General features: G+C 36.5%; 1 protein-coding gene across 1 annotated transcript in view; it reads left to right on the forward strand.

Moving 5' to 3' along the window:
* The first annotated feature begins 6,451 nt into the window (after positions 1-6,451).
* Positions 6,452-14,422, forward strand: part of LOC138328372 (uncharacterized) — a 29,720-nt gene continuing 21,749 nt past the window's right edge. The window contains exon 1 of the mRNA XM_069275156.1: positions 6,452-6,587. Within this exon, the coding sequence (XP_069131257.1) occupies positions 6,582-6,587 (6 nt within the window). The 5' untranslated portion in view covers positions 6,452-6,581. The remainder of the gene's footprint in view (positions 6,588-14,422) is intronic.

Raw genomic sequence — 14,422 nt, forward strand, 5'->3', positions numbered from 1 at the left:
AACAGGTACAAAATAATCGGTTTAGATAACAGGCAAAATTGTTTGTTGAATGCTTATGCTAAAATGTTTCGTGTAAAATGTTTTGGGCCAAATGTTTCATTTTATAGTATATGAGAGCTCGGGGTTAGAGAAGACTACTTATATTAACTAATCTAATTGTTTCTATAAACAACACGGACAGTCCTGTGGCTCATGTCACTCCGTGGAATTTTCTTGTTCAATAGACAACTCTCTTTTCAAAAAATGATGGTGACAACGTTTTTGATCATGTCAAGGTCTGGTCAAGTGTCAAATATCAATTGGTTAGTTGCTAACAAAATGCCTAAAATCTGGCGGGGTTAGAATTGTAAAAACAGGAACTACCTGATTTCTTCTTTTTTTCTCTCTCTTCCTCTTCTTCTCCTTTTTCTTCTTCTTCTTCTTCTTCTTCTTCTTCTTCTTCTTCTTCTTCTTCTTCTTCTTCTTCTTCTTCTTCTTCCTTCTTCTTCTTCTTTTTTTCTTCTTCTTCTTCTTCTTCTTCTTCTTCTTCTTCTTCTTCTTCTTCTTCTTCTTCTTCTTCTTCTTCTTCTTCTTCTTCTTCTTCTTCTTCTTCTTCTTCTTCTTCTTCTTCTTCTTCTTCTTCTTCTTCTTCTTCTTCTTTTTCTTCTTCTTCTTCTTCTTCTTCTTCTTCTTCTTCTTCTTCTTCTTCTTCTTCTTCTTCTTCTTCTTCTTCTTCTTCTTCTTCTTCTTCTTCTTCTTCTTCTTCTTCTTCTTCTTCTTCTTCTTCTTCTTCTTCTTCTTTCTTCTTCTTCTTCTTCTTCTTCTTCTTCTTCTTCTTCTTCTTCTTCTTCTTCTTCTTCTTCTTCTTCTTCTTCTTCTTCTTCTTCTTCTTCTTCTTCTCTTCTTCTTCTTCTTCTTCTTCTTCTTCTTCTTCTTCTTCTTCTTCTTCTTCTTCTTCTTCTTCTTCTTCTTCTTCTTCTTCTTCTTCTTCTTCTTCTTCTTCTTCTCCTTCTTCTTCTTCTTCTTCTTCTTCTTCTTCTTCTTCTTCTTCTTCTTCTTCTTCTTCTTCAATATATTTTATGTCACACGTCACATCTTTAATTTATTCACAATAACATTTTTGCCGATTGTTTTTGAAAAGATTAGATGGATCGTGTGTTGTCTTTAATTACATAGTTCATTATTCATGGCACTCATTATCACTTTCATTCAGTTAAAAAACCATTATACTCGAGCACAATGATAGACAAATAGAGGCCCAGGTGTTGTCGCTCTATCGCTCTAATCAATAGAGCGATAACTCGTGACAATTTAATAGACAGACACATAACTAATAAATAGTCAACATAATATCTATCACAATACTCCTAAGCATAATATCACATACATACAAAGAAAACCTCAATTTCAACATCCATCGCCCCGACACTAACACGCAGTCATCCAGGCCTTCCAACAAATAGTACAAGGCAAATACACGAATACGGCAAGCACTAAACCCCAAGAACTTATTCTGTCTTTGCATATTACAGATTTATCTGCCCTTGGCGGGTAGGTACTGTGTGTGACGTCATGTGTTTGCGAGCGTAACATCATACACGTACCTATCGGAGTAAACAACCTGAATTGTGCTCACAAAATAATGACGTAACAATCAATCCTTACTCGCAAGGGGGCTAACTCTTTAATAAGCAAAGAAAGAATACATGTACCTACATTGTCGTCATCACTTGCCAAGATACCACAGTCATCACCATATGATGTAAACCAGCTTTGTTCGCGTACAACAATATGAAATCGCGAAATATTTTCAAAGAAAGTCAATTTACAGTATACATGGCCGAATGGACAAATGACATTGATTTACTAGAGACACGTATTCGTCAGCAAAATAAGAACGTACGAATTTGTGTCAGAAACATATTGTTATAATTACGCTATAGTAGCAAGTTTTCGGACAAATGTTGTGCCATTTTGTGTCAAAATCTTATTGTTATAATATTATAATATTTGAATTTAAAATGTGAATATGTTAAAATGCGTGTTTTTGAAAGTCAACTGAATCCAAAAACTAATTCCTTTCATCAGTGATTTACCGTTACATGGTCATGTGTTGATTGTACTCTATAGGGAAATTGAAAACGCAAAGTAGTATCAAGTTTACTTTAATTATATTGGTTTTTTTTCTATAAATACATGGATTTTTGTTTGTATTCTAATCTTCTGAGAACAATCTGAAAGGCTATAGTTTTCGTTGTATCAAATACATATTCGTCTTAATTACTTCCAAGGAAGTTAGAAAACCATCACATGGATATATAAAATTATCTTGAAGGCCTACTACCTTTTTGAAACGGATTTTAATTTTTAAATTTTGACTGTTAAATTGAATTTGATAATTTTATGGAGTCCAAAAAATAATTATCATTGTCATAATTTAAAACCTAAATAACTTAAATGCACAATAAAATGTTAATTTCTATAACGCGGTTCGTCATGTGTTTTCCAGTTTCGTCATAATTACCGAGGAATAGTTGACTATCACTAGCACACCACGTTTCAAATAGCGAAACAAACATTCTTTGTTATCAAAGCTTTACACAGGGAAACTCTCATTTGTTTGGTGTTTGAACTTCATCTTTGGCTATAAGATATAGATGTACTGACATTACAATTATTGTTAAATAACTTTCAATTTTTATTCGGGAAAACGTAGAGGGCCGTTATCAAATAATGAATTGCACGAGTTTTCCACGGGATATTGTTTGATAGCGAAATAAAAAAGGACATTATTCGTTACATGGGTGCATAAAATAATGCACCAAAGTTAAATTAAAGCTCCCAAAAACCCTGGTTGTCCTTACCATTTTTGGCCCGTGTACAAAATATTGTGCTTGTGAGTGGAGCAAACAAGTTTGACTTGCAAACAGTGTGTTAATAAAGCAGATGTCTCTATGTTATCACCAACATCAAGAAAGGGGTTCCTAATTTTTTCATAGATGTTTTTTGTGTTACTTATGCTGAAATATGACCTAACACCTATCTAAGCAATTCTAAGGACCAGAAGTTATAGTTTTCAGTGGTGTTTTTGTTGTTGTTGTTATGATTTTATGCAGCATTGTTCAAAATATGCGACTTCTTAACAAAAAAAGTAGAATCGTGAACCACAAGTCAGTTACCCGTGTAAAATTTTTTTTTTTCTACCACGATTACTTTTGTCATTAAAAGTTATAAATAATTATGTAATTAAGGCAAATCACACGTCGTTTGCTACGCACTGAAATGCTACAGGTTATAAGAATGTTATCAGTTTGACTGTCGGTACACTTACCAGCTATTATCAGTGAAGGGAGACAACTCGATTAGGAATATTGCTTGACAAAATGTACAATGACAAGAAACCAAGAGATGACAGGACAGAAACACTCCTACCGAAAGAGGATTTCTTTGTTAGAAATTAATTGTTCCTTAATCTAAAATGTTATGACTTTATGACATCATATCGACAGATTCCCTGAAATTAAATTGTTGTAATAAAATCAAAATAAACAAATACAATAATCTGTGTTTTGGCTTTGTTATTGAACAAGATTTATCTTATTAAGTTATTAGTATACGTGGCATTTTTAATAAAAGTGAAAAATCGATTAATTCAATTATTTTGTTTTCTGCTTCAGCTCGCTGAAGCGTTTATTGCGTTCAGCTTTATCGTAATACTTTTTTACTTAGCCTATTTATATTTTTATTGTTATTCATTTTTGTGTTGTCATTTATATTTTTTTGTTATTTTATATTTGTATTGTTATTTATATTTTTATTGGGTTTTTTTTCATATCACGTGACCGTGCATTTTGTATGTGTGTCTTACTAAAGGAGCAGACTGTCTTGAAAATTCGACAATCTGTTTTGTCTACACGGTGAGGATGATTTCCTACTGACATACAGTAATGTACGGTTGTATGGATCCTCAAGTTACCATGAATGTGCCGTTGATATTACTTCTTTGACTGGTCCTGCAAATAGGATGTTAGAATTGTACCTGCTGCCCCTATTGCATGATCGTTAAAAGCGACTAAACTAGGATTTTATCTTTTCTCTTCTCCCTAACTAACTTTGTCTTTCCTATTGCCTCCCTTGGCACCCCCTCACTTTTGGCCTTGAGTTGAGCGTTCGCCCCTGTGAGGAAGGCTCTGGGTTCTATCCCCTAGCCGAGACACACCAAAGTCTATCAAAAAGTGTTAGTTTCTGCTCCTGCTTAGGGCTCAGCATAGAGGGAGAGAGACGATTTGTTCGCCCGTTTTTAGTATAATGTCACCAGGTGAGATGCGTTGCTTGGTGTCTTCGGCGGCATGCTTCAGTGATATAGCAATATAACAAGGGCAACAGTTCCACTATACAAGAAAACAACACGAATATACACGTACCGCAGTCTCCCAAAACACGCATCTCGCACAACATACACGCAACACCACATACATGGGAAGCCGTCCATACATGACCATAAGACGTTAATTAATAAAACAAACAAACAAACAAACAAACTTCATTAACCGCTAATGCACATCGTATTTCTATTCCATCATGATTTTAGTGTAATTTGAATCTGTTCTCAAAAGTAAATGACATCCTAGGGCGTGAATCACATAACCAAATTGTTCATAAGAGAAACTGTCAATCTTAGAATGAAGAAAAAGGCACAACAATTTGATACAAAAATGGAATGCATCTGTTCCATTATTAAGGGCATACGATTATGTTAGCATATTAAAAGGCAACCGACTAGCTTAATTCAGACTGAGGATTTGAAGCTCACATATGGAAACCCTACACCCGAGTATTATCATAACTGAACATGATTCTCGGTGGGTTCAATTTCAACGTTAATAGAAAAATATTACATAGTAATATATTCATTATTATAATCAATATCAGTCAGGGGATCTAATGTTAGTTCTATATCTGTACAGTTTAGGAATCATGTTATCAAAAATGTTGATGACAAAGCCTTTTGATATGCATTTTCATGACATCTGCAATGAACTGTTCTGGTGTACGTAAATCGGAACCGCATCCATTTCTGGTTATATTACAGAGTTATAGGTGTTACACGAGATCTTTGACACACATCCTGTCCTCCGGTGTACTTCGTTTCACAAAAACTTGATCGAGCAAATATCTGTACTGCATGGTCTCCATAGAAAAACCCTAGCAACGGCGCAACACTTATACTGTTTTTTTGACGTCATGAAGTAGTACGATTTCCCGGCGTCTCTGGGATTGTCATCTGTTTAATTTAAAAACGACATTAACTGTTGTGTATGCTACATATTGATTCTCCATTATCAGAGGAAATGCCAGCCCCTTATGAATATACTTAAGAACCTCATCGAAAAATACATGTTTTGTGTTTTTTATCTGTTTAGTACAGTTCCATCAGGTATTCCATGTGTAGCAAGTTTTAATTGTACACAATACTGCGGTCGCCTTCTAGCTCCACGCTATTGGCAATTCCAATCTGCTACACATGTTCTTTATTCTTCAAAAAATTGGAAACATACACCGCCGAGTCAACCACGAAGGACTGAACTTCATCTAAAGACTATTTTAGCAGTATATGAAGCCATATCATAATTAATGGAGACAAAATGCCATCCTAACGTGTAGAACAAATAGCACGTAGTTCAAAGTAAAACATTTGGAAAGTTCATTATACATCGGAAGCACTCCAGCAAAAAGACATAAATAATTGGAATCATGAATTGCATGGACTTTGCACCACTCGAAGGCGTGTCAACTTATAAAAATATCAAGCCCCATATATGCCTATTAATATGTTTCTAAGTAGTATTAAGAACATAGAAATCTCACTTCAACGATGTGCTCATATCCGCGGGTGTTCAATTTCGCGATGGTTACTTGTAAATATTTCGTGACTTTTTTCCCCGCGATAAATATTAATTCTAATCTTTTGCAACATATTGCATATAAACACAAATCTTTCGCGAAGGGGGGGATTTTGCGCTTAAAAGACATTCGTGTAATTATTGTAACCCCACTCCCTCGCGTAAATTTTCTCATTTGTAGTAGTCGTCTTGCTATAACAACTTGTCATTTCCATGTTCTGTGCTTGAATAGTTGATATTGGTGTGAAGAAGCATCGAAAACTTTTATGGTTCTGTTGGAATAATAGTTCTGAAGGAATATATATTTTCATATCATCAATTTCGATCGTACAGTGAAGACAATGTTGCATTGTCTCGCATTAGTCTTGCGAGGTCTCGGATGGTTTCAGAACGTCAATAACACAGAAGGCATATCTACTCGTTCAATCACTTATAATGCTATATATATATGTGTGTGTGTGTGTGTGTGTTTCCTCTTGATACATTACTTATAAAACAATTTCTAGCATTTAAAATCCACACGTATCATTAATGCATGACGCGTCTGACAAATGAATCGGGACGTAAACGCTACCTGTATTAGAACTGGATTAGATGTGGAGTCGGTGTGTTGTGAATCAGAGCTAGAGATGGTACACGAAGCTTGCGTATGAAGAGGTATCGATGAGCGGGTAAACAGGTCCAACACCCGTATTCATTATGGGGGTAAGTTCAAACACATTGTAATTAAGGGATTTAAACAGTATTTTGTAGTATTTTTGTTTAAAACATTAAACTAGATATCTATACATTGATGGATAAGAGAGTAATTTCATCCCATTCTTGTGAGACACGATTTTTCAAGATGATTATGTAAACACGAGGCTGACAGTCTATCAGTTTCAACAATTTCGATTGTTTATTTTAATATCATCTTGCCTCAATCATATGTACACCAGTAAATAATAGTGTTCATTGTAAGTTTAAGCCATATTATCATTTTTATTAATTTTGCCAAATTTTTATTAGATAAATAAAACGGTAACGTTTTGAAAATATTTAACAAGCATTTTCTATCAATGACTGTTTAACAGATTAATAGCATATTAATTTTGAATACATGAATTACATACATACACATATTGATGGACTATTTACACGGTTTGATATTGGTTACATGTAAATAATAAGTAAGTATGCCAAATGACATATTATGATGCGAATGATCTGTAACAGATAAAAACGCACGTCCATACATCACCACAGCTATTTTGGAACGTGTCACTTTATCTTGCCATTTATTTAAGAACGAAGTTCATGGTAGCAGCGGAATATGTTCAACTCAAAGGTGTTTTACAGGTCCGTATATTCATGTATACAGAAATCTTCACTTTAATGCATTTCACAAAATGAAAATGTTCAGGACTTTGAACACAGTTCGTCTGTCTAATAAACAATTCACACCACCGCTGTTTCGATTAAATACATAAACACCTTAATACATATATAAAACTATTTGCTCGTAGTAAGCAAATTGAACTGAATGCTTCATCTGAATGTACAATAAACCGCGAAGCGGTTTATTTAGAGTACAGTCAGATTTTTGTGTTGTATCTCCTTATTATAAAAAATCTATTCAAGTTAATCCTTAAGTATTTTCATTTTGTAATATATTATTTGCTGTATTATATAGTTAGAGAGAGGATCTTACTTGAGTGGTTATGTGATATGAAACGAGTTTAAGAATTTGAAATGCGACGAGCCTTTAGGCGAGTTTGATCAATTTCATATCGGATAGTCACGAGTGTAAGATTCTATTTATCATATAACTTTTATTAATATCAATATAAGTAAATAAAATAAAGTTCGTCTCTATATAAAACAGTAGAATTATGCGACTACATATGTATATATTATGACGTCAAAACTACATATATTTTGGACTACGGTTATCGCCTCAAAACTAATTTAACAATAAACATATATTTACAACTTATTATCAACAATTAAACGCGAACCTGAGTATTCATATTTCGTTTTCAAGATAGGTCGATGTATACATTCTCAAATTTTAGCATTAATAAGGTACCAATATGAATAACAAATTTAAAGAGCAATTTATAGAGTAAACATACAATATATACCGCTAATATAAAATAAAAATGTATTATACGACATGAATAACATATATACAATATTGATATCAGGGTATAGAATATAAATGACAAATTATAAAATATCAATATAAAAGTTATACAATAAACAGTGACGCTGCATTTTATTTGGCAAAACTTGTAACGGTAAATGGCTTCTATCCCTATGATGTTTCACAGTTGTGATGCATCAGTGATCTAATTTATTATCCTCAATATTATGTCACGGATATTACAGAACCTGTTTCACCGACCTTACATATCACCAATCTTATATTAGGTCATTTAAACACCAAAATAAAGAGCAAAATAAACAAACAAAATAAAAGATAAAACCCATCCCTACCTCTAATTTTCGGTTCTGATTCTCATGTGAGATCATCAGAGATCTTAAAATATACCAACAGCGTCCTAGCAACACATATCTTTTAATATACAGACATAGTGTCAACATCACAAATCTTTAATACACCGACAGCGTGTCAGTATCACAGATCTGATAATTCACCGACAGCGTGTCAACATCACAGATCTTAAAATAGGAGGACAGTGTTAACATCACAGATCTTATAATACACTGACAGCGTGTCAACATCACAGATCTTATAATATACCGACAGGGTATCAACATTAGAGATCTTATGACAAACCGGCAGCATGTCAACATCACAGATCTTATAATACACCGACAGCGTGTCAACATCACAGATCTTATAATACACCGACAGCGTGTCAACATCACAAATCTTATAATACACCGACAGCGTGTCAACATTACAGATCTTATAATACACCGACAGCGTGTCAACATCACAGATCTTATAATACACCGACAGCGTGTCAACATCACAGATCTTATAATACACCGACAGCGTGTCAACATCACAGATCTTATAATACACCGACAGCGTGTCAACATCACAGATCTTATAATACACCGACAGCGTGTCAACATTACAGATCTTATAATACACCGACAGCATGTCAACATCACAGATCTTATAATACACCAACAACGTGTCAACATCACAGATCTTATAATACACCGACAGCGTGTCAACATTACAGATCTTATAATACACCGACAGCGTGTTGTCAACATTACAGATCATATAATACACCGGCAGCGTGTCAACATCACAGATCTTATAATACACCGACAGCGTGTCAACATCACAGATCTTAAAATACACCGACAGCGTGTCAACATCACAGATATTAAAATACACCGACAGCGTGTCAACATCACAGATCTTATAATACACCGACAGCGTGTCAACATCACAGATCTTATAATACACCGACAGCGTGTCAACATACAACATCACAGATCTTATAATACACCGACAGCGTGTCAACATCACAGATCTTATAATACACCGACAGCACGTGTCAACATCACAATCTTATAATACACCGACAGCGTGTATAACATCACAAATCATTTATAATACACCGACAGCGTGTCAACATCACAGATCTTATAATACACCGACAGCGTGTCAACATCACAGATCTTATAATACACCGACAGCGTGTCAACATCACAGATCTTATAATACACCGACAGCGTGTCAACAACAGATTAACACAGATCTTATAATAACCGACAGCGTGTCAACATCACAGATTTATAATACACCGACAGCGTGTCAACATCACAGATCTTATAATACACCGACAGCGTGTCAACATCACAGATCTTATAATACACCGACAGCGTGTCAACATCACAGATCTTATAATACACCGACAGCGTGTCAACATCACAGATCTTATAATACACCGACAGCGTGTCAACATACAGATCTTAAATACACGACAGCGTGTCAACATACAGATCTTATAATACACCGACAGCGTGTCAACATCACTTAAAACGAGCGTGTTATATAATACCGAAGGTGTCAACATCACAGATTTATAATACACCGACAGCGTGTCAACATCACAGATCTTATAATACACCGACAGCGTGTCAACATCACAGATTTAAATAACCACAGTGTCAACATCACAGAATCTTATAATACACCGACAGCGTGTCAACATCACAGATCTTATAATACACCGACAGCGTGTCAACATCACAGATCTTATAATACACCGACAGCGTGTCAACATCACAGATCTTATAATACACCGACAGCGTGTCAACATCACAGATCTTATAATACACCGACAGCGTGTCAACATCACAGATCTTATAATACACCGACAGCGTGTCAACATCACAACACTTAAAATACACCGACAGCGTGTCAACATCACAGATCTTATAATACACCGACAGCGTGTCAACATCACAGATCTTATAATACACCGACAGCGTGTCAACATCACAGATCTTATAATACACCGACAGCATGTCAACATCACAGATCTTATAATACACCGACAGCGTGTCAACATCACAGATCTTATAATACACCGACAGCGTGTCAACATCACAGATCTTATAATACACCGACAGCGTGTCAACATCACAGATCTTATAATACACCGACAGCGTGTCAACATCACAGATCTTATAATACACCGACAGCATGTCAACATCACAGATCTTATAATACACCGACAGCGTGTCAACATCACAGATCTTAAAATACACCGACAGCGTGTCAACATCACAGATCTTATAATACACCGACAGCGTGTCAACATCACAGATCTTATAATACACCGACAGCGTGTCAACATCACAGATCTTATAATACACCGACAGCGTGTCAACATCACAGATCTTATAATACACCGACAGCGTGTCAACATCACAGATCTTATAATACACCGACAGCGTGTCAAAATACACAGACAGAGTGTCAATATCAAAGATCTTAAAATACACCGACAGCGTGTCAACATCACAGATCTTATAATACACCGACAGCGTGTCAACATCACAGATCTTATAATACACCGACAGCGTGTCAACATCACAGATCTTATAATACACCGACAGAGTGTCAATATCACAGATCTTATAATACACCGACAGCGTGTCAACATCACAGATCTTATAATACACCGACAGCGTGTCAACATCACAGATCTTATAATACACCGACAGCGTGTCAACATCACAGATCTTATAATACACTGACAGAGTCAATATCAAAGATCTTATAATACACCGACAGCGTGTCAACATCACAGATCTTATAATACACCGACAGCGTGTCAACATCACAGATCTTATAATACACCGACAGAGTGTCAACATCACAGATCTTATAATACACCGACAGAGTGTCAACATCACAGATCTTATAATACACCGACAGCGTGTCAACATCACAGATCTTATAATACACCGACAGCGTGTCAACATCACAGATCTTATAATACACCGACAGCGTGTCAACATCACAGATCTTATAATACACCGACAGCGTGTCAACATCACAGATCTTATAAATACACCGACAGCGTGTCAACATCACAGATCTTATAATACACCGACAGCGTGTCAACATCACAGATCTTATAATACACCGACAGCGTGTCAACATCACAGATCTTATAATACACCGACAGCGTGTCAACATCACAGATCTTATAATATACCGGCAGCGTGTCAAAATACACAGATCTTATAATACACCGACAGCGTGTCAACATCACGAATCTTATAATACACCGACAGCGTGTCAACATCACAGATCTTATAATACACCGACAGCGTGTCAACATCACAGATCTTATAATACACCGACAGAGTGTCAACATCACAGATCTTATAATACACCGACAGCGTGTCAACATCACAGATCTTATAATACACCGACAGCGTGTCAACATCACAGATCTTATAATACACCGACAGTGTGTCAACATCACAGATCTTATAATACACCGACAGCGTGTCAACATCACAGATCTTATAATACACCGACAGCGTGTCAACATCACAGATCTTAAAATACACCGACAGCGTGTCAACATCACAGATCTTATAATACACCGACAGAGTGTCAATATCACGCATCTCATAATACACTGACAGAGTGTCAATATCAAAGATCTTAAAATACACCGACAGCGTGTCAACATCACAGATCTTATAATACACCGACAGCGTGTCAAAATCACAGATCTTATAATACACCGACAGCGTGTCAACATCACAGATCTTAAAATACACCGACAGCGTGTCAACATCACAGATCTTATAATACACCGACAGCGTGTTGTCAACATTACAGATCATATAATACACCGGCAGCGTGTCAACATCACAGATCTTATAATACACCGACAGCGTGTCAACATCACAGATCTTATAATACACCGACAGCGTGTCAACATCACAGATCTTAAAATACACCGACAGCGTGTCAACATCACAGATCTTATAATACACCGACAGCGTGTCAACATCACAGATCTTATAATACACCGACAGCGTGTCAACATCACAGATCTTATAATACACCGACAGCGTGTCAACATCACAGATCTTATAATACACCGACAGCGTGTCAACATCACAGATCTTATAATACACCGACAGCGTGTCAACATCACAGATCTTATAATACACCGACAGCGTGTCAACATCACAGATCTTATAATACACCGACAGCGTGTCAACATCACAGATCTTATAATACACCGACAGCGTGTCAACATCACAGATCTTATAATACACCGACAGGTGTCAACATCACAGATCTTATAATACACCGACAGCGTGTCAACATCACAGATCTTATAATACACCGACAGCGTGTCAACATCACAATCACACACATCAACGATCTTAAATACACCGACAGCGTGTCAACATCACAGATCTTATAAATACACCGACAGCGTGTCAACATCACAGATCTTATAATACACCGACAGCGTGTCAACATCACAGATCTTATAATACACCGACAGCGTGTCAACATCACAGATCTTATAATACACCGACAGCGTGTCAACATCACAGATCTTATAATACACCGACAGCGTGTCAACATCACAGAATCTTATAATACACCGACAGCGTGTCAACATCACAGATCTTATAATACACCGACAGCGTGTCAACATCACAGATCTTATAATACACCGACAGCGTGTCAACATCACAGATCTTATAATACACCGACAGCGTGTCAACATCACAGATCTTAAAATACACCGACAGCGTGTCAACATCACAGATCTTATAATACACCGACAGCGTGTCAACATCACAGATCTTTAAATACACCGACACAGCGTGTCAACATCACAGATCTTATAATACACCGACAGCGTGTCAACATCACAGATCTTATAATACACCGACAGCGTGTCAACATCACAGATCTTATAATACACCGACAGCGTGTCAACATCACAGATCTTATAATACACCGACAGCGTGTCAACATCACAGATCTTATAATACACCGACAGCGTGTCAACATCACAGATCTTATAATACACCGACAGCGTGTCAACATCACAGATCTTAAAATACACTGACACCATGTCAACAGTGTATTCAACATCACAGATCTTATAATACACCGACAGCGTGTCAACATCACAGATCTTATAATACACCGACAGCGTGTCAACATCACAGATCTTATAATACACCGACAGCGTGTCAACATCACAGAACTTAAAATACACCGACAGCGTGTCAACATCACAGATCTTATAATACACCGACAGCGTGTCAACATCACAGATCTTATAATACACCGACAGCATGTCAACATCACAGATCTTATAATACACCGACAGCGTGTCAACATCACAGATCTTATAATACACCGACAGCGTGTCAACATCACAGATCTTAAATACACCGACAGCGTGTCAACATCACAGATCTTATAATACACCGACAGCGTGTCAACATCACAGATCTTATAATACACCGACAGCGTGTCAACATCACAGATCTTATAATACACCAACAGCATGTCAACATCACATCACAGATCTTATAATACACCGACAGCGTGTCAACATCACAGATCTTATAATACACCGACAGCGTGTCAACATCACAGATCTTATAATACACCGACAGCGTGTCAACATCACAGATCTTATAATACACCGACAGCGTGTCAACATCACAGATCTTATAATACACCGACAGCGTGTCAACATCACAGATCTTATAATACACCGACAGCGTGTCAACATCACAGATCTTATAATACACCGACAGCGTGTCAACATCACAGATCTTATAATACACCGACAGCGTGTCAACATCACAGATCTTATAATACACCGACAGCGTGTCAACATCACAGATCTTATAATACACCGACAGCGTGTCAACATCACAGATCTTATAATACACCGACAGCGTGTCAACATCACAGATCTTATAATACACCGACAGCGTGTCAACATCACAGATCTTATAATACACCGACAGCGTGTCAACATCACAGATCTTATAAT

Source organism: Argopecten irradians, chromosome 7 (assembly GCF_041381155.1).
Source record: "Argopecten irradians isolate NY chromosome 7, Ai_NY, whole genome shotgun sequence".
Lineage (NCBI taxonomy): Eukaryota > Metazoa > Mollusca > Bivalvia > Pectinida > Pectinidae > Argopecten > Argopecten irradians.